This window comes from Gouania willdenowi, chromosome 21 (genome assembly GCF_900634775.1).
Source record: "Gouania willdenowi chromosome 21, fGouWil2.1, whole genome shotgun sequence".
NCBI lineage: Eukaryota > Metazoa > Chordata > Actinopteri > Blenniiformes > Gobiesocidae > Gouania > Gouania willdenowi.
Genome location: NC_041064.1, coordinates 25,244,361 through 25,265,531, shown reverse-complemented (window position 1 = coordinate 25,265,531; position 21,171 = coordinate 25,244,361). Strand labels below are relative to the sequence as shown.

The 21,171-nt window shown below is 40.2% G+C and overlaps 1 protein-coding gene across 2 annotated transcripts; it reads left to right on the top strand.

Moving 5' to 3' along the window:
* The first annotated feature begins 4,308 nt into the window (after positions 1–4,308).
* LOC114454780 (transcription factor 7-like) lies at positions 4,309–9,431 on the top strand. 2 transcript variants are annotated; one of them, XM_028435544.1, is made up of 8 exons: positions 4,309–4,619; positions 5,721–5,916; positions 7,015–7,067; positions 7,167–7,232; positions 7,351–7,498; positions 7,624–7,731; positions 7,840–7,935; positions 9,356–9,431. In XM_028435544.1, exons 1-7 carry the CDS (start codon positions 4,615–4,617, stop codon positions 7,897–7,899), a joined length of 636 nt encoding a protein of 211 aa, XP_028291345.1. In that variant the 5' UTR covers positions 4,309–4,614; the 3' UTR covers positions 7,900–7,935; positions 9,356–9,431. The 2 variants fall into 2 exon arrangements, with proteins under 2 accessions (XP_028291345.1, XP_028291346.1); XM_028435545.1 differs by lacking the exon at positions 9,356–9,431 and adding an exon at positions 8,789–8,846.
* Positions 9,432–21,171: the final 11,740 nt, after the last annotated feature.

Below are 21,171 nucleotides of genomic sequence, written 5' to 3'. Positions count from 1 at the left end.
TGTTATTAGATAAAATCATTGTGAGTACTCATAAATCAATGAATCAAACATTGTCTACTATAAAAATAAATGGAAAAGGGTAGAAATTGTCTCTTGAAAGTTTGTTTTTATTTCGACCCTAAACACACGTTGTTTGACATTTTCATGCGTTGCATTGTGGGATATGGAGTCGCGGAGTATTCTGATATCACGTAGGAATACAGGGAACAAACTCAATCCAAAGCGAATCCCTGTCCTTCTTGTCTGGTGAAGAAAAACAGAAACCCCACTAAAAATCTGTATGCATCCATTTACAAGACTCCACATCCCACAATGCAATGTGCTAAAATATGATTAGATTTTATGGATTGAAATGTAATCAAAACTCACGTGATCATGTGGTCTTATGTATTGATCACATCAAATCTGTCTGTGTGTGTTTACAAACATTTATTCCATTTCATATCAGTTTGATCGATGATAATTGAATCTTTAAAAAATACATAAACTCTTATCCTCTATATATTAGTCGACTATACAGTATCTGTAACAGATTTAATAGACTAAAATCTTAATGTCATTTAGTTTACTAAAACTATAACTGAAATCATAGTCCTGATGACTACATTTGATAACACTTTACTTGAAGTTTTATACATAAGGCTGACATTAATGATGTCATTATTTTAACCCTAACCCCTAACCACGCTTTGGTCAGTATGCCCCAAGGCAAGCTGTGGCTACCTTGTAGCTTACCACCACAGGTATGAGTTTAGTTTGTGAAGATGTGAAGGATAACAAACTGGGTTGTAGATTCTGGATTTGACTAAAGTCACACGCTTAAATCATCTGATTTCTTCAACCTCCATTCATGGTCTTTGAGCATCCTTTTTAATACGTTTTTCATTGTTTTATGCATTATTGCCACTATTGAAAAAAATTTTGGTTGTATTCTATATTTGTCTTCGTGTGCGATTGTAAATCAGTTAACGGGCGATTTAGGCAACATTGATTTACTGTGAGTTTTTTAAAATTTGATTGATCCTATGTGCTGAGGTTGAAGCTATACAGACATCACCAAGAAACTATCACAATGGACAAGTGCATTTGAAGATTATTATTCACAATGGATGGATATGGAAGTAATATGAATAAGAACATGAATGATCATTAATTATGAATTTGATTTGAAACCAGAAAAGAGTCAAGGTAAAAAAAGTATGTAGGTATGACTATTCTGATCATATTAATGACATTACTAGAGGAATTAAAAAGAGCAAAAGACGCATAAAAAACATATTGAGAAATATATTTTAATACTGAAACAGAACAAAAGTTATTGCAATGCAATGAACATCTTCAGTATTTCTTTAGGCAAACTATTAACATGTAGCAGTCATGGTGAGCCAACAAATCACCTTTTGAATATGTGTGCTGACCAATAATAAAACAAAAAATTGGTAATGTTAATCCCCCACCAAGTCGAAGTTGTTGCAATAATGAATATCTTACTCTGGGTGCCTTCCCACACCACAAAAAGGTAGAAATACATTGGTCAAGTGCTTTGAAAAATTTTTTAGTTAGAAATACAGGTGTACTTGAAATAAAAAAGAAATTTGGGCAGCACAGACATTTTTATTACATTAATTCTACCTATCAAAGACAAAGGCAAGGAGTTCCACCTCTGTAAATCAGCCTTGACCTGGATCAACAAGGGGGAGAAATTAGAAGCAAAAGTGAAGGGAGAGTGCGGGTGACCATTAATCCCCAAATACCTGAATCCCGTCACACTAAATTTAAAAGGAATGTCGGATTGCTTAAGTGATAATGCAGATTGGTTTATGGGATAACATTCAATTTTAAGAAGATAACTTTATAACCGGAGAAGGAGCCAAACCTTTGAAGTAAGTCCAAAATAGATGCTATACTAGACAGTGGGTCTGACACATAAAGGAGCAGGTCATCTGCATAAAGTGACAATTTAAGTTCAATATCAGACCGAGAAACCCCGTGGTAATAGGGGAGGGATTTTAAATTGCCAATTGACAGAGGTTCAATGGCCAGATGTGAAAAGTAGTGGTTGATAGAGGACATCCTTGTCTGGTACCACGTGAAAGTGTAAAATATTCAGAATAAGTATCGTTTGTGTGAATACTAGCCTGGGGTGAAGTGTAGAGAAGGCGAATCCAGGATATAAATCTATTACCTAATCCAAATTTATTAAGTACCGCAAACAGATAATTCCACTCTCCACGGTCGAATGCTTCTTCAGCATCAATTGAGATGACCACTTCAGGGACTAAGGAAGAATTTACAGAAAAAATTACATCTAAGAGAGTGCAGATATTATAAAACAGCTGACGCCCTTTGATAAAACCATTTTGTTCTTCTGAAATAATAGTAGGAAGAATCTTCTCAAGGCGCATGGCTAGGACTTTGGCTAAAATTTTGACATCAACATTTAACAAAGACAGGGGCCTATAAGAGGCACAAGAAGCAGGGTCCTTGTCCTTCTTTAAAGGCCGGGGGCTTTGGTGTGTGTGCAATACAGGCAATAAAGTATATTTATTCAAAAATAAGCACATCGTCTGCTTTTATTATAAATTTCCTTTTTCTGGGACGACAACAATGTAATGAAATAGTTTTTCAGAACTCCAGCTTTAAACAGTCATAGAGTTAAATTAAATTAAAACATCTCCTGTTTTTGTCTCTGGAAAAAGTATTCTGGCAGTAGTAGTAATTTAACTTAATTTGAATAATAATAGTAGTATTCTCAGTATTAATATTGATCAAAAGAAGCCTTGGGGTGTGCATTGCCATGAATCTGACTTTATGATTCACGATTTGCAAGACACAATACAATATATCCCGAAACTGTACAATACAATATACATTGTGATATTTGGCGATATCTGGAAACACAAATTTCACCTTTACAAGTACAAAATTGTATGAAATACAATTTCTTTCTTTTATTTTTAAACTTGTGAGAACAAATAAATGGTAACTAACTATATATATTTTTATATTGGTACTTGAATTACAAAGTGCAACTTTACAAAGTAAAATGCATTGAGGACTGATGTAGTTTAACAACTTGCTACGTGCTATGCATATGTTAGAGCAATAAATCTCTATGTTAAATAACATTGACATGGACATTTGTTGGAATAATTTGATAATCGCACATTGAAATATTGCAATGTATCGCAAAATTAATTTTTTTCTTACACCCTTACTTTGTACTGGCTTTAAACTATTCATATTTACACTATATACTGTATATCGCTTTTAAGAGGCGATTGTTTTTCTTTTTTTTATTTAATGAACATTGTATTTACATTTTGATATTAAATTATTCATTATCATTATTATGATAGACTATACTCTACCAGCTATTGAAAATGTTCCCAGTCTATTGTTGTTATTTTTGTGCCAATAATAAATAATAATAGAGTTCCACATGTTAAAATTCTTTGTTCAAATTAAAACAACTCATGTCTCTGAAAAAGTATTCTAGTAGTAGTTGTAGTAGTAATGATAATGATAATTGAATAAAGTAATATTAGTCTCAGCATTATTATTATTGATAAAACTAATTCTTTGTACTAGCTTTAAACCATATATATATATATATAACATATAATATATATATATATATATATATATATATATATATATATATATATATATATATATATATATATATATATATATATGGCCAGCTAGGGCGCCCTCTGCTGGAGGGGCACACCCCCCCAAATTTATATATATTTTAAATATAATTTTAAATGGTTAGAAAAAAAAATGTGAAACACACCCTTTACAATAATAACTGTATATGTTTTCTCTTAATTGAATATTAAAAATCTGTACCTATAACAGCTAATCTTCTGCCCATATTTATATTTATTTTACTTTAATTCTTGTTCTATTCTAAATAATTCTGTCGTGTTGTTTGCACATTGTGTTCTTTGATTTTAAGACTTGTGTTATTGAATAGAAAAACCAAACAGGAAAAGAATTGATTTTGGATTTTGCACCTTTTTTTTTTTTTTTTTATTGTTCCCTCGAGACATTTGTACTATACCTGTAGGTGTTATATTGTATAATAGTGCATTATTCTGATTTAAAAAAAAAAAAAGGTTGTTTTTTTCCAATGGTGTGTTGGGTCTCAGAATTGCATTGTATTGTCTTGATATTTAAAATAAATAATATTGTGTACACTGTGTATTGACTTGAACAAAATAAATAAAGTAAAAAATAAAAACTTTATTTTTATTCAGGCATGGCCATGGCCTAAAGCCGGTCCTGCTCTGGGGTCACCAGAAATGTGTGATATCAAAATGGGGTTACAACCCAATAAATGTTGAGAACCACTGCTTTATCCACACTAGACAAAAACAATAATGTTGCTTTTTAAAAAAAGTGCATTATTTAAATACACGTTTTCCATGGCAACCGCGTCATTTCTCACCCTATATAAGCGGTTAGAAAGAAAACAAACCGTTTTCCAGTATTTGTGTCTGCAGTTCACTGTTCAGTCTACAAGGAAAACTCTCTCAGAAATCGCCAGCGATTATTTCTGAACATTATCAACCAGAATATTACATATTAACAACCTCCGCTCTCAAAATGAAGTAAGTAGAAGTTTTATTAGGCTTTATTTTACCGTCAAGTAGTTCCTACTACATTCCACCAGGCGGCAGCACTGCTCCGACATCTTCGTACATGTGGAGGTCATTCATCACAAAGTATAATAATAATAATAGCAACATAATTACAGATATAACTACTAATTTAAATGATATACAGCTGATAGGAGTGTGTGTCACAAGTATTTACACAAAACTGACTTGTCTTTAATGATGTTCTAACATTTTTCGTGCATCCTCTAAATATATTTTCATTTGCATAACATTTGAATTCAAATAATTTGGCAAGATATGGGTCATTTTGTGTGTTTTTGGAGTCATTTTGTGTATTTTTGGCGGGTTCTTATTGTTATTTTGTGTATTTTTCTATCTTTTTCTGCATTTATGTTGTTGATTTGTGCATTTTTGGGGTCACTCTGTATTATTGTTGTGGTTTTCTGTATTTTCTTGTCTTTTTGTGTAACATTGTTGACAGTTTGTGTGTCTTTGTAGCTATTCTATAATGTTTTGTTGTTTTCATAGTCATTTTGTTCCTTGAAGTAGTTGTGTCTGTCTTTGTTGAGTCATTTAGTGCAATTTTTCATTTATTTTTACGTTTTTGTGCATTTTACTGTTGATTTGTGTGTTTTGGGAGTCATTTTGTGTGTTTTTGTTGTTATTTGGGGATTCTTATTGTATTTTTCTGTCTTTTTCTGCATTTATGTTATTGATTTGTGCATTTTTGGGGTCACTTTCTGTATTATTGTTATTTTCTTGTCATTTTGTGTAACTTTGTTGACAGTTTGTGTGTCTTTGTAGCTATTCTATAATGTTTTGTTGTTTTCATAGTCATTTTGTTCCTTGAAGTAGTTGTGTCTGTCTTTGTTGAGTCATTTAGTGCAATTTTTCATTTATTTTGATTTTTTTTTTTAAATGTTTTTGTGCATTTCACTGTTGATTCATGTGCTTTGGGAATCATTTTGTGTATTATGTTTAGTTTATATTCCTTCCAGCTTCTTTCTCTCTCTCTCTCTTTGTGTGTGTGTGTGTGTGTGTGTGTATCTTATTTATTTTCTTTGTCTCCTTGTTTATTTCTTTGTGTCACAGGATACCATTGAACATGCTGATGGATCCTGTGGTCCAGGAGGAGGAGGAGTTGAAGAATCTCCTTCCTGAGATTACAGATGTTGTGGAGCTGTATCCAGAGGTTGCAGGACTGGTGCACTGGGCGACTTACCCTGTGATGTCATCTCCTGCTCCTCCTCTTTGTAAATGTCCTCCTCCACCGTTAACAGACCTCCAAGTAAGAATCACTGAAACACATGGTGCCAATGTGGGCAACATCACAGCATACATTTGTTCATCCATTAAGAACAGACAGACCCTTCCTCATTCTTCTATATGACTCTGTTGTTGTTATAAACACAGTTTTTAATGGATTTATGTACATCTTTTTATCCAGTCCTTATGTGGCATTGGAATATCACCCAGTTTGGTTTCTTTGACAGACCCTAGCAGTAGTTTTTTGGTGGATGGTTGATATCATGGTTGGGATAAAAAAAAAAATTGTAATCACATAATTGATATATATATATCTATATAAAATGATTATAATTGTAATTGTATTTGAAAAAAAAAACTGTTGCTGTTGTAATCATAATTAAATTGTAATTGAGTTCAGATAATTGACTTTGTAATAGTAATTATTCAATGCCAAGGCACAAAAATGTAAAAATCTGGGAATTTTTTTCAGATAAGGCTGTCATAAAATCCAGTAAGGCATAAAAATAAAAATAATAAAATGTAGAACACCCACATTTCAGAGATATGGCTGTATATAGTAAGGCATAAAAATGGAAAAATATGGCTTTTTTTTTACTGTTAAGACAATTTTAAAAATTGAAGGAAAAAATAATAATAATTAATGGGTATACTGACAGAAAAGAGGCTCAGACGCCCACACCAAAAACAATAATACCAATATTTTCATTAATTAAGAAGTCTAACAAATTAACCAAGAGATCAAAAACAAATTGAATGATAGATAATAATTTTTAGTGTATTTTATAGTTGATTTAAGACGTGGGAGACAACTGACCCGTTATCATGGTGCTAACAGAAAGCTAACATAAGAGGAAGGTCACATTTTATGGGGTTATTCATTCCAGGCTCAGTAATTGTGATTTACTGAATTTGAACTTTAGTAATTGACAACATAATTGTAATTGACTTTCAGGGGAAAAATCATATTTGTAATTTGAATTGTAATTGGAAAAAATGCAGGTCACCAAACTCATAATATAGTTGTAATTGAACATGGATAATTGAGGATGTAACTGTAATAGAAAAATGCAATTGACCCAAACCCTGGTGTCTAACATTCATGTTTTTGTGTCTCCAGTTTTACAGCACTCCTTTCTTCCCACGTGAATGTTTTCCGTCTTTTGAAGAACGGTAAGCAAAGCAAACAAACACACCTGATCCATCAGACGTTGGTCCACATGTTTGTGACATGATTTCTCATCCAGCGTGTTTATGTTTTTATCTTTGTAGAGATGAGTTGGATGAGTTATTGGCTGTCATGCCACCAGAGGCCCTGGAACCCATCCCAGTTCCAAAGTAAGTGTCCTTGAGTTGTTTTAATTGTCTTTTTGTTCTGAGTAACTCTTGATCAGAGTGTCTCCCTGCTCTCTCTCTCTACTACTCTCTGCTCACTGTTTGTGTTTTGTTCCTTCAGAAAAAGGAAGCGTGAGGAGGGTAAGGGACCATATGTTAAGAAACCTCCCAACGCATTCATGCTTTTCTTAAAAAGTGAGAGGAAGACGGTGCAGGAAGAGCTCGGCATTAGAAACAGTGCTGCCATCAACAAAGTTCTTTCTGAACGCGTACGTTTGTTGGTTCCTCAATAAGTTATCTGTGATCTTCACATTTTTGTCTTCGATGTGTTTGTGTGTGTGTGTGTGTGTGTGTGTGTGTGTGTGTGTGACACTTTGTTGTTGTCCATCCACAGTGGAAGTCTTTGGAAGAAAACAAAAGAGAACTCTTTCAAGCAGAAGCCCAAATAGAAGCTGACATCCATGCTCTGAATAACCCCGGCTGGAGCAACAAAGCAAACTACGTAAGTCTACTCTGCAGAAATGTTTACCCATCAACCTTAGAGGTGATGACATCATGACTGTGGAAGTGTTTAATCAGCTGACTAGAATTTTCACGTGTCTGTTTTTAGGGGAAAAAGAGTAAAAAATCACGGACTAAAGCTCCACCTCTGCCTCCACCCTCCTGCTGATGGGAATGTATAATAAACATCACCAACATACTAACGGTAAGTATCATTACTCAAAACATCACTTCATTTTATGAGGATTTTATTTCAAAATGGTTTTTCCACAAATGTGAAATCAGGTCATCAGTTACTATAAAACAAGAATAATGTGTATCTAAAGTAATATGCAGACATGGACACACACTCTGAACACAGGTTTAATCTCAACTGTGTGTTTTATTGTTTTAGTCTAAGACACATGTCAAACTAAACTTTAGAGCATCCAATTCATCTCCTTGGAAAAAAGTTAAAATGACATAGAAAACAATAAATCAGCTTCTCCAAATATTTCAAGGAAACTCTAGTCTTTTCATGCTTAGATCACATGATGGCAGTCGTTTTTAATTGCAAATTGTTGAAAGAACTCTCAGTTTTTCCCAAACTGTGCAATTTTCATCAAATTATTTCACAAGGTTTCCTGAATTACATTAAAAATTTCTCACAATATCAAGAAAATTTGAAGAGAATAACATATTGGGAATAATATCTCTCACTTATTGCTTGGATATTGTCGATACCTTAATCAATACTAATAATAATTCATCAATGCTCTAAAACAAAAATGAGGTGTACCTTAATGTGATGTGCAGACATGGACACACTCTCTGAGAACAAGTTTAATCAGATGTGTTTTAATGTCTCAGTCTAAGAGTATTGAGTTTTGCATCAATTTAACTTCAAATTGTGTCTGTGCTCTCCATAGATTGTTTGAAATGCATATATCAGCATCTAAGATGTTCTTTAACAATGTGAATTAGTTTAGTTTATGGTGGATTCTATCATAGAAACTCACCTAGAAACAAGCCTGCAGTAGAATCAGAAGACTCATCAGCTGTTCTCTATATTTTACTAGCACCAAGGACAGCAACGACATCAGCAGCAACAACAGCAAGGGCAACATCAACAGCAACAACGGCAACAGCAACAACAAGGGCAATGTCAACAGCAACATCAGCAGCAACAACAGCAGCAGCAACAGCAAGGGCAACGACAGCATCAACATCAACAGCTGCAACAGCAGCAGCAACAACAAGGGCAATGTCGGCAGCAACGTCAACAGCAGCAGCAACAACGAGGGCAACATCATCAGCAACATAAACAGTGGCAACTATTGATGTTGCTTCTGACATTGCCCTTGTTGTTGCTGCTGATGCTGTTGCCACTGTTGACATTGCCCATGTTGCTGCTGCTGCTGCTGTTGCCGTAACAACAAGGGCAACATCAGCAGCAATAAACAGTGGCAACAGCATCAGCCGCAACAACAAGGGCAATATCAGCAGCAACATCAACAGCGACAGCAGCAGCAACGACAAGGACATCAACAGCAACATCAACAACAAGGATGATGCTGTTGCCGCTGTTGATGTTGCCCTTGTTGTTGAATCAGAAGACTCATCAGCTGTTCTCTATATTTTACTAGCATCAAGGACAGCAACGACATCAGCAGCAAGAACAACAAGGGCGACGTCATCAGCAACATCAACAGCAACAACAGCAACAACCGCAACAGCAACAACAAGGGCAATGTCAACAGCAACATCAGCAGCAACTACAGCATCAGCAGCTACAACAAAATCAATGTCATCAACAGCATCAGCAGCAACAAGAAGGGTTATGTCAGTAGCAACATCAACAGCAGCAGCAGCAACAACAAGGGCAACATCAACAGGGGCAACTGTTGTTGTTGCTGCTGATGTTGCTGTTGATGTTGTTTTTGTCGTTGCTGCTGCTGTCACTGTTGATGTTGCTGTAGAAGTTGCCCTTGTTGTTGGTGCTGCTGCTGTTGCTGCTGATATTGCCCTTGTTGTTACTGCTGATGCTGTTGCCGCTGTTGATGTTGCTGCTGACGTTGCCCTTGTTGTTGAATCAGAAGACTCATCAGCTGTTCTCTATATTTTCCTATCATCAAGGACAGCAATGGCATCAGCAGCAAGAACAACAAGGGCGACGTCAGCAGCAACATCAACAGCAACAACGGCAACAGCAACAACAAGATCAATGTCATCAACAGCATCAGCAGCAACAAGAAGGGTTATATCAGCAGCAACATCAACAGCAGCAGCAGCAACAACAAGGGCATCTTCAACGGCAACATCAACAGGGGCAACTTTTTCCTTCCCCAGACTTTAAATGCAGCTGCTCCATCATGGAATCCTAAAAGTATGAGGTCAGGAATGGGTGCCAGCAATCCACAGCCCCACAACAGAACCCCCATTCATTGGAGAAACAAACTATGGGTACCTCCTTTACCAGAGGCAAAGCCTCCTAATGGGACTCCAACCATAAATAATCATTTTTTTTTATCAATAAATACAATGTAAAAATGACTTACCTATATATTTTCTTTTTTAACAAGTGTTTTATAGCTTGGATACTGATTGCAGGGTGACTACAAGTAGGAAGAAGTTATATTTAAAACTTTAAGACTTTTTTAAAACCACGTTAAAAAAAATTTAAGACCAAACTTACGATGGAAATACAGACCAAAGGGAAAATATATTATTTTACAATTAAAGGCATCGATGTCAGTTAATAATATACAATAAGGAAAAATGAAAGTAATCAGTTGTTCAAGAACATTTTTCAAATGTGTTTATTAATGTGGAAAGAGAACAAAAATATTGACATTGTCCTAAATTATATTTATTGTAACACAATTCTCACAACATTTAATATCAGTGGACAATAAACTAGAAATCAAAATTGACAGGAATCTGTGAGCAAACCAAACACCAAAGTGCTTTTATCAGATTCTTCACTGTGTAATGCTATATGTGGAACTTTGATCAAAAATTAGGCCTTCTAAGAAAATGTAACCAACCCACATTAGCAGCCTAATTTCTGTCCTGGCTAATGAAACTTTATGTTTCTATTATGGGCCCACCTTAGACATAACAATGTGAACACACTATTTTCATTTGAAATGTTGTGAAAACAGAAATTCTGGGATGAGGTAAAAGAGGTAGGTGAGAAGGTAAGGGAAAGAGAAAATGTCTGACTGGACATCAAGGCATGTGTCTGAGTTCTGTTGATTTGTCTTCCAGCTCCCTCTCAACTAGAGCTGCAACAAATTATTATTTTCATAATCGATTAATCGGTCGATAAATTATTTGATGAATCTGATAAAAAAAAACCCACATTTTTAATTTCAGCCTGTTTATTCGTCCCATTGTGAATGTAGTGGTAGGTCACCCTAAGGTAGACTTCATTAGCTACACGTGTCTATATATCAGCAGTGAGACACAGTTTGCTGTTTGTGTTCATTGCATTCTTCACTTCCTTTAAAGTCTCTTCATATTTTCTCTCCATGAGCTTTGTAAAATGTAAAACATAAATTGTGTCGTTGAGGGCAGAATGTGACCTGGATTAAAGGTGAGGATGATTGTAGTGAAGCTTCATCTTCAACCATGGACACAGACCTCATGTCAGTGATCATCATGTAGAGGATGTTCTCAGTCACAGCTTCTCTCTGTGGTTACATCATGTGTTCATCACCATGAAGCCTGTCATTGTTTGATCTTTTCTGATGAAATGAGAAAGATAGTATAGCATTAGTATGTATTATAGCACAATTTACTACAACTAAAGTATTAACTTGTTTTATATGCAGTATTAGGTTAAGACATGTTCATAGTCCAAAGAACAAAACACACACACACACTAACACATAAAGTACAAGTACCTTAAAACAATTAAACAAATATAAGTAGATGTGATAAGTCACTTTAACCTCAGTCTAAATGTAATTAATCCAGCCTCACTCCATTACAGACCAGACTTTATCTTTAAACTATTACCACCATTATGTATAAGTATATATATAAAGCACATTTAAACCCTGCTTAAGATGATAAAATAAAATAAAAAAGTATCTCAAACACACAATGTGATGGAATAAACTTTTTTTAAAAGTCCAAGCATTCTATCATTTTGTTCTAGTGTTTTCTTTACTACTACATCTTTGTTTTTATGTGTATTTTTTAGTCTTTTAACTTGTTGGACATTGAAGCAAAACATAAAAAAGGTATAAATTATGATCAAACTTAAGCATAAAACACAAGTGAATCATAAAACTTAGTTACTAATTTGTTCAAGAAATGTCTTTGGAGTCATTAATATCAACTTTTAGCCTCAAACAGGTGAAATAAACCATTTACATTTGAACGTCCCCGTTTTGGACTAAAAAAATCCAAGTAAAGTGCCAGTAACCGTAATAATAATAATAATAATAATAATAATAATAATAATAATAATAATAATAAAAATAATAATAATAATAAATCCTTATGGGAACAATAGGGCCAAAAACCCCCACCTCATTATTTCATGAAGATTTATGTATAAACTAATAATGATTTGTCATTACTATTTACTTTTAGTTTAGTGTAAGTTCATTTATTGTTGATAAAAACATTTAATTATAAAATTATATCAAGAAACAAAACAATAAAAGAAAAGGAAAATAACTATAAATATTTTTTTACAGTAATTCAAAGAGATACAATCAGTGTTATGATGGATGGTGAGAGAAGACATAATGTGTAATGTTGATGAACAAGTTCAGATTAACTATGGCTGGGCCTGCGGAACATCTCAGTGCAGAATAGCACGTACCACGTTCCTGAGAATTCAGTCAAATGACTCAGTTCCACCGAATAAAACAAATCAAATTGTGCAACATTGAATTGCCTTTGAAACGATATATCACACAACTATTTCCCCATAAAGTTGGAAATTTACAGAAATAGAGGTGGGCCCCTGGGCTCCATTTAAAAAAAAACAAAAAACAAAGTGAGTAGTGTTTGAGTTCGGTAGTCCGGCCTAATAAAAATCAGTCTTTCGGTCAGTTTTGTAACCAGTGGATGGCGGTAATGCACCTTAATCAGATAAAGTTCAGTGATAGCCTCATCATTGTCTCTGGTCCAAGAGATGAACTTGGATGAAATAGAGTTCCATGCTTGAACAGTCGCTGGTCGAGCCTTGTTAAGACGTGCAGTCGTATGTTCGAGGTTGATAATATTGATCAGGCTTTGAGACCAAAATTATTTCATGCACATACCTGGAGTAAACCTATGTTTTAATATAGTTTTGTTTTTTTTTGCAGAGGTAAAACCTGCAAACACCAACTTGAGCTTAATTTGTGTTAAAGTTACATCAGAATGATAATTAAGGAGACAAAATGTGGGATTAAAAATGTAAAAAATGTTCAGTACGTCTGCTAACAGAGTTTACATGAGACCAGAATTCAGAAATGATTTGACAATCCCAAAACATGTGTAAGAATGTCCCAAGTGACACAGTTCCACATATATGGTAGTTTTTTGTTGATTGTAATTTCATTTGGAATCTCTTATAGGGTGTAATGTAAGCTCTATGTATGGCATTGAAGTGAATTAGTTATTGCGCTAGATTTTTGGAAGTTGAAGTGAGGTTGCACCAGATCTTCCTCCAATCTAAACTGCCCAGTTCCTTATTCCACACGGATTTAGTTGGTAGAACTTTAGCGCTATGCTCTATCAGTTCATGGTATATTAAAGAAACAGAGGGTCTATCCAGTAACTTAGAGATCAATTTTAGCATGGGATGTGCCTAAAGGGGAGAGTTCCAGGGAACTCCATAAGCTTTTAGGGCTGATCTTAGCTGAAAATAAACAAAGTAAGTGAAAGCAGTAAGTGAGAAATGTGTTTTTAAATCCTGTATTGGGCGAAAACCGTGAATGTTGTAAATAACAGTGTTGTATTAATTTTTTAAAGATGTCAGTAGTTTGGCCTGAATCTCTGTGAAGTTATTTTTTTGTAAAGTCTCCATTGATTGTATTTTGTTTTCAAGATTTGTTATTTGTCGAACTCTTGTCTTTGCTAGAGTTGAAGAGAATGAGATACAGAAACACGGATAAAACACTTTGTGTCCTCCCATAATATCTGTGGGTTATAGCACTTTTGTGCATTAATGTCCAAAAACTATTTTAATTGGGTTTTAAGTGAACTGATAAATCCTGAGTTAATTAGTAAGGACGTATTTAGTCGCCACCTTGGTGCTTTTATTTTAATATTGGGTAAATCAATGTTGCACAGTAGTGCAGAGTGATCGGACAGTGGTCTCGGTAAAATAGTGATGAATATATTTGTGTTAATTTGTATTATTCTGTAATTAAAGCTGGGCTGAGAAAAATATAATCTATCCGGGAGAATGTCTTGTGTCTAGCAGAGAAAAATGTATAATCTCTTGCATTAGCATTTTGTATATGCCAAAGATCATGCAAAGCAATATCTTTAATAAGTGTTTTCAGCAGGTTAGATGATAGATTGGCAGTAGCATCTGAATTTGATCTGTCAAGAGATGGATTAAGGACTGCATTCAAATCGCCCCCCACTACAAGGGCACTATCATTTTGTTCTAATAGTGTGTTTCCAATGAAATTAAAAAGGTCTCTATCAGGCTCATTTGGACAATATATGGATGTAAAAGCTAATTTATGATTAAGATTGTTAACACGGGCAAAAGCAAGTCTTCCTTTCCCATCATTTCCAGTGACGTGTCTTTCAATGGTGTAAGTACTCAAGAACACGAGTTTTTCACATTAAGTGATAATAGATTTAATACACAAGTACAAAAATTATTCAGCTACCAAGATGTATTAGTGCTAACGTAAGATGAAGTTTAACTGCGTCATCGCCCTGCCAAATGCTGTATATTTGTCCAAATACTGCTGCAATATAGAGTAAAAATATGTCTGTAAAGAGGAGGGGGTGGGGAAAACTATACACAAAAACTAACAGACCGTACAAAAAAAAAAAAAATGTTGGTCTGCAAGAACATAAACTCAGCAAATTGTGCCAGATAGTCACACAGTCATTTAAACACAAAAAATGAATACATTCGACAATACTAGAACCAGCAAAGTCAATCTGGATTGTACGTTAATGCAAACCCATCAATAGAGCCCGTTTAGAAGAACAGAAGTACTGGACTGGCAAATATATATTTAATATTGCCAATTAAATAATACAATTTCCAATGTTACCCGCTCACCAAAATAATAAAAATAAAAAACTGCTTAAACACTAACTGCTTAAACTTTAAGAACTTATTTATGTTAGGTAAGATTCGAAGACTCATGCGTCCATGTCCGTCACGTTACCCTCTCTGTCATCCTGGAGATCCGCTTAGGCCACTGTTAATAGGCCTGGGGTTGTTACCATGGCGACCGCTTCACTTTCTCCAGGACAGCCTTCTTCAGGACAGAGCTGCAGCTCTTCCTCCTGGCTGTCATTGCTGGGCTGAAGTCGGTTGTTTTCGGGGTGGCTTCGTTGGATTTATACTTCACTGGGAAGACATTCCGTTAAGGATTGCCGCTCTGTCGTGCCAACAGAGCAGTCTAAAGATGAGAGTTCGTGGTTTGTTGGAATTAGCCTGGCCTCCGTCATACACCCGATGCGCCCGTTCAATATTGATGTCACTGCCATCCAACGAAGGGATCCATTTAGATAGATTCTTTTTCAGGTAGCCAACTGCATCTGAACCCTTCACTGATTCTGGTAAGCCGACCAGCCTTATGTTATTCCTTCGCCCCCTGTCCTCCAGGTTCGTCAACTTTGTGGTAAGGAGGTCAAGCTGTGACTTTAGCTCGCTAAGAGAACGCCTATATTCCCATGCCGCGGCCTGCACAGCATCCATTCGGTCCTGGGTCCTCTTAGCAGACTTGCTCACTTAATAGAGTTCATTGGTAATGCCATTCACGGCTTCAGCAGTCTTTTGTATTTCTGTTCGCATGTCATGTAAAGCTGGTACCAGGATCAAATCCACAGCATCCCTAATGGCGGAGGCAACAGCTGAATCCAGTACACCGCGTTGATCTTTGAGCGCTAGCTTAATGCCGTTAGCAATGGCTGCATCCAGTTCTTACTTCGAGATGGCAGATTCTTTAGTTTTTCTTTATAGGCGACTGTTCAGCCTCCCTTTTCCAAGCGTCTTTGGTTGAGGAAGTACTCATGATGAGATGGACGTTGAAGTATTTGTTGTATAATATCGGATTATTGAAAAAAAAAATGACTATGTTAGGCAGAGATAGACACTACGCTGGCATCGCAGTCAAGGGATCACGTGATCCCAGCAGGAATGTCCCTTGTTTAATAAATTTACTGGTAATGTCTTGGAAACTCATGGCAAAAAATGGCAGATGGATTATAACTGTATTCAAACTAGACAATTCTCTTTTCATACTATGCAATGTATATGGTCACAATGGAGTAACTCAAGCTAAAAATGAGTTCCCTGCTGAATTCCTAAAACACTTCTGGTCAACGCTGGCTCCGCTCTTTTTCAGAGTAGTAACAGAGATTAAAAATAAAGGTTATGTAGGAGGTCACATGAATACAGCAAACATTAAATTACTACTTAAACCAGACAAAAACCCCATGTTACCCTCAAGTTATCGTCCCATCTCACTTATTAACACAGACATAAAAATTATTTCCAAAGCACTCACTTCCAGGTTAGAGAAAGTCGTACAGTCAATTATATACCAAGACCAGACAGGATTTATTAAAAATAGACACTCCACGGACAATGTTAGAAGGCTGTTTAATTTGATCAACATGGCACAGAACTCTAAAAGGAAAACAATAATCTTGTCACTAGACGCAGAAAAAGCATTCGATAGAGTCAACTGGTCATTCCTCCTAGCTGTCCTTGGCAAATTTGGCTTTGGAGATTCATTCATACAATGGATCTCCACCCTATACTCTAAACCTAAGGCCTCAGTAACCACAAACAAAATAACATCCCAAAGCTTCACACTGCAGAGGGGAACGAGACAAGGTTGCCCACTCTCACCTTTGCTTTTTGCAATATTTGTTGAACCTCTCGCAGCAGCTGTTCGTCAGAACTCTGTTATTAAAGGAATCCACTCATCCATCTCAGAACACAAAATTAATCTTTATGCGGATGATATTTTACTCTATTTGGAAGAACCCCAATCCTCATTAGAAGAATTATTTAAACTAATAAACAGCTTCTCTAAACTATCAGACTATTCCATTAACTGGTCAAAATCATCAATCCTTCCTTTAATGAAAAATTCATGGAACCCAGCAACCCAAAACCCACAATACCCCTCCCCCACAAATATAATTAAATATCTAGGCTTAAATATATCACAAAACCTAAATGAATTAATTAAACTGAACCTAGACCCTCTGTTGGATAAAGTCACAGAAGACCTGCGGAGATGGAACAATCTCCCCATCTCACTCCTTGGCAGAATAGCCTCAGTTAAAATGAAAATCTTACCTAAAATAAACTATTTGTTCTCTATGATTCCACTGAAACCACCAACGCAATGGTTCCAAAGATTAGATTCTGCAATTCTAAAATTCTATGAAAGGAATAAAAAACCCAAAATAAGCCTTTCAACTCTTCAAAAAAATAAAAGCGAGGGAGGGTTGGAAGCCCCTAATTTCAAGCATTATTACCTAGCAAACCAAATTCTATATTTAACAGAATGGCTAAAACCAAAAGAATACCACAACACCTGGCTAGAAATAGAACAGCTAGACTGCAAACATATTAAACTCTCTGATCTCCCTTTTATCACTGTGACCCTCAAACGTCATAACTGCTTTAAAAACCCACTGATTGCCTCCACCCTGACTGCGTGGTGGAAAGCCCTGGACATTACAAATGTTCAATTAAAAACTAGCATGCTGTCTCCAATCTGGCACAACCCTGACTTTAGAAACAGAAAAACACCGCTCTATCTAAAAACATGGGAAGATTGCGGAATTATTCATCTCCAAGACCTCTTTGAAAATGATAAGCTCAGGACATATAACAATCAAACCCAAACATTTAATATAAATAAAAGTAATTTTCTTCAATACCTACAAGTAACAGAGACAATTAAGAAAAATACGGCAATAGATTTAATCACCTTGCAACCTCCAGAACTGGCCATATATATGAAAAATATCTCAACAAAAACAAAAAAAACTCTCAAAAATATACAAAGCACTCTTGAACACTAACTCTAATCACTTACCAATCGCTAAATGGGAAGCTGAACTCTCAATCACCACGAACACCGATTTCTGGACAGAAATTTGTTGCAATACCTTTAAGATGACCAAAAACACAAATCTTCAGCTAATTCAATACAAGGTCCTCCACAGATCCCACATTACCCAACAGAAAATGTATATGCTTCTCCCCAACAGACATCTGCTCTCAGTGCACCCAGGGAACAGCTGATTCCTATTTACATGCCGTATGGCTTTGTTCGCCAGTTCAACAGTTTTGGTTTCTAATCACTGAAAAACCGTCCTCCATTTTGGACTACAGGATTCCTCTATCTCCAAATCTATGTCTGTTAGGAGACCTGACTATGCTTGATGGGTGTTGCTCTCCTGCCCCCTTCGTGCACATCTGGGTGGCCCTTGGTGCCGGGAGCCTGCGTGTCTCTCTGCCACTCTTTCCTCTTGCTCTCTGTCCCCCTGTCTCGTCCTCCCCCCCTCTTCCGCCTTCGCTCGGCGCCGGCTCTCCCGTTGGGTTTGGCGTGGGGGGCTCCTGTCGGCCCGGGGTGCTGGTGGGGGGGCTGTGGCCTTCGCTTGGGGGGTGGGCATTGCTGCGCTGGGTGGGTGGCTTGGGGTTGGCTCGTTTGGGGGCCTGGGGTGGTGGGGTTCGTGGCTTCGGGACGGGGGGGTCTGGGATGGGGGTGGCGCTGGGGGCGGCTGCTCTTGGGGGCGGCACTTGCGTCCTGGGTTGTCGGGTGGCGGGGTGGTGCGGTGGGTTGCTCCGCCGGCCGGTCTGGGTGCCTTGGCCTGGTTCCCTGGGGCGCGCCTTCGCTGAGCATGCCGCTGGCGCAGTGGGCCAGGCCGCCCCCTCCCCCTCCTCCTCGGGGGCTCACTTGGGGGACCGCAGGGGCCGGCTTGTGTGGCTTCGGGGGGAGGGAAGGGTGAGTTGTGGGGCCTCGCCCATGCTGGGGCCTCCCCTGGGCCGTGCTAGGTGGGTGTGTGTGGGGGCGCGGCCGGTGGCTCCTGTCCTGGCAGATCCGCGTCGGGGTGGTTGGTCTGCTGGCTGGAGGCGCCGGGTCCCGTGGGTGCTGTGTCTGGGCGGGGGTGCCCCGGGGGTGGGTCTCTAGGTTTGGCGTCTCGGGGTGCGCCCTCCCGCCGTCTGCCCGGGGACGGGCTGCGGTTCAGCGAGGTGCCGCGCTACCTTGGGCGGGGTGGGGCTGTTGGCTGGGGCCTGCTGTCCTCCGGGCTGTGCTGGCGTCGGGGGTGTCTCATGTCGGCGCGGGGGTGATTGGGGGTGGTCTCCGTGGGTGGGGGGGGGGGGGTCCCGCCGTGCTCCGTATGGCCGCCGCGATTCGGGGGGTGCCGCGGGGGGTCTCCGGTTGTGCCGCTCGGTGCGTCTCTGGGGCCCGCGGTGCCGTGTGCCCGTCTGCGCCGTCTGCCCTCTCCGGTGGCCGGCGGTGCGGACGGGCCGGGCTCCTACCAGACAGGCCTCCTACATGGACACTTCACATCGCTCACTCCCCTCACCCACTTGTTGCACCACACTCACATACCCAACCCTTGGGGGGCTGGATGGTGGGGCTGAGGGTGGAGGGGGCCGCCGCCTGCGCTACTAAGTAGTGGCGCGGGGGCGGCACTCCCACCTCTGGCTGCCCTACTAATCCCTCCAATTTTAATTACACCTCAACACACCACCCCCCGGAGGGTGGGACCACCACTTCCACCCTCCGGAGCTATTGCACCACATACACATATATACACATAGGCTGGATGGGGAGCACCGCTCCCCTCCATCCACCCTTTTTTAATAGCACTTCATGCATTCACTAAGCACATACATTCACTCAGGGGATAGGGAAGTGCCTCTCTATTGGGGAATGGAGAGGCACCATAACAGGGTGGTGGGTAAATTCACACATCTGGGCCTGTTGGGTGGGGATCGGGGGGTGCGGTCGGGCGTGGCGGGGCGGTTGGTCTCTGGGGGGTGTGGAGGGGTGTTGCTGGGGACTCCCTTTGCGGGGTCTCTCCGGGCGGTGCCGGCCTGGTGGGGCGTGGGGGTGCCCCTTCCCTGAGGGTGGGGCTTGGCGCTTGTCTTGTTTCCTGGTTGCCTTGGGGGCGTGCCTCGCGGCGTGTGGGTCCGGGGCGGCTTGCCGCACCGCTGTGGGGGGTGGGCGCGCTGGGGGGTGCCGGCGTCTGCGCCGGGGTTGAGGCGGGCTTGCTTGGCGCTCCGGGGTGGTGCTCTTTGCTGGGGGGCGGCTCTAGCTGTTCTGGGGGTTGAGGTCGGTATCGGCCACTTGGTAGGTCTGTCCTGCTATCTGCGGGCTGGCGGGTGGGTGGGTTCTGCGCCTTTGGCTGGGGGCTGCTGCTCCGCATCGGTTGTGTGCCGTTGGGGTCCCTCTCTCCTGTGGTGGCGGCCGCCGGTCGCTCTTGCGCCGGGGGGGGCATTGCCCCGTGGCATGCGCTGTCCGGTGGGGGGCGGGACCTGGGCAGCTGTCTTTGTGCCGTCTGGGGCTGCGCGGTCTTGCTGGGTTGTGGCCTGTTCCTGGGCTGGGGGGTGGGGGGGTGCTCCCCACGGAGGTCTGGCCTGGGGGCTCGCCCTTGGGGGTTCCCTGTCCTGCGGTGGTGCCCTTTGGGTCCGGCGGGTCTGGCCGGCTGGGTGGGCCGGTCCTGGCTGTACGGGCCGCGCCCTACTATCCCTGCAGGTGCAGCCCGGCTTGGGCTGCGCCCTGTGAGCCGGGCTCTGCATTGTGGCTGGGCTCCTGGGGGGGGGAGAGGCGATCTGGCGCGCTCTGGGGTGCCTGGTCGGTGCGCCTGGGGGCCGGCGACTATGGGCGTGGTTGTCGTCCCTGGGGGCGCTGCTCTCTGTGCTGCTTCCGTTCCGGGTCCTTCTGTCCTGGGGTCCGGACCCTGCTGGCTCTGGGCCCGCCGGCAGGCGCCCGCCAGCTGCCCGTTCCGCGCGGCTCTGGCCGTCTGCTGGGCGGGGGCCTCGGCTCCTCTGCTGGGGTCTCGGGCGGGGGGCTCTCTGGGCCCTTCCCTCGGGGGGTTGGGTGCTTGGGTGTGGGTGGGTGTGGGTGGGCTGGATGCTGGCGGGGGGCCTTGGGGTTGGGGGTTGGGGTCGGTGGGGGGATGCGCTGGGTGCTCGGCTGCTTAGGGCTTCCTCGGATGTGTGTATGGGGGGCGGTGGCTGCCTCTCGGCCTGGGATCTTGGGGGCATCTGGGGGGTTGC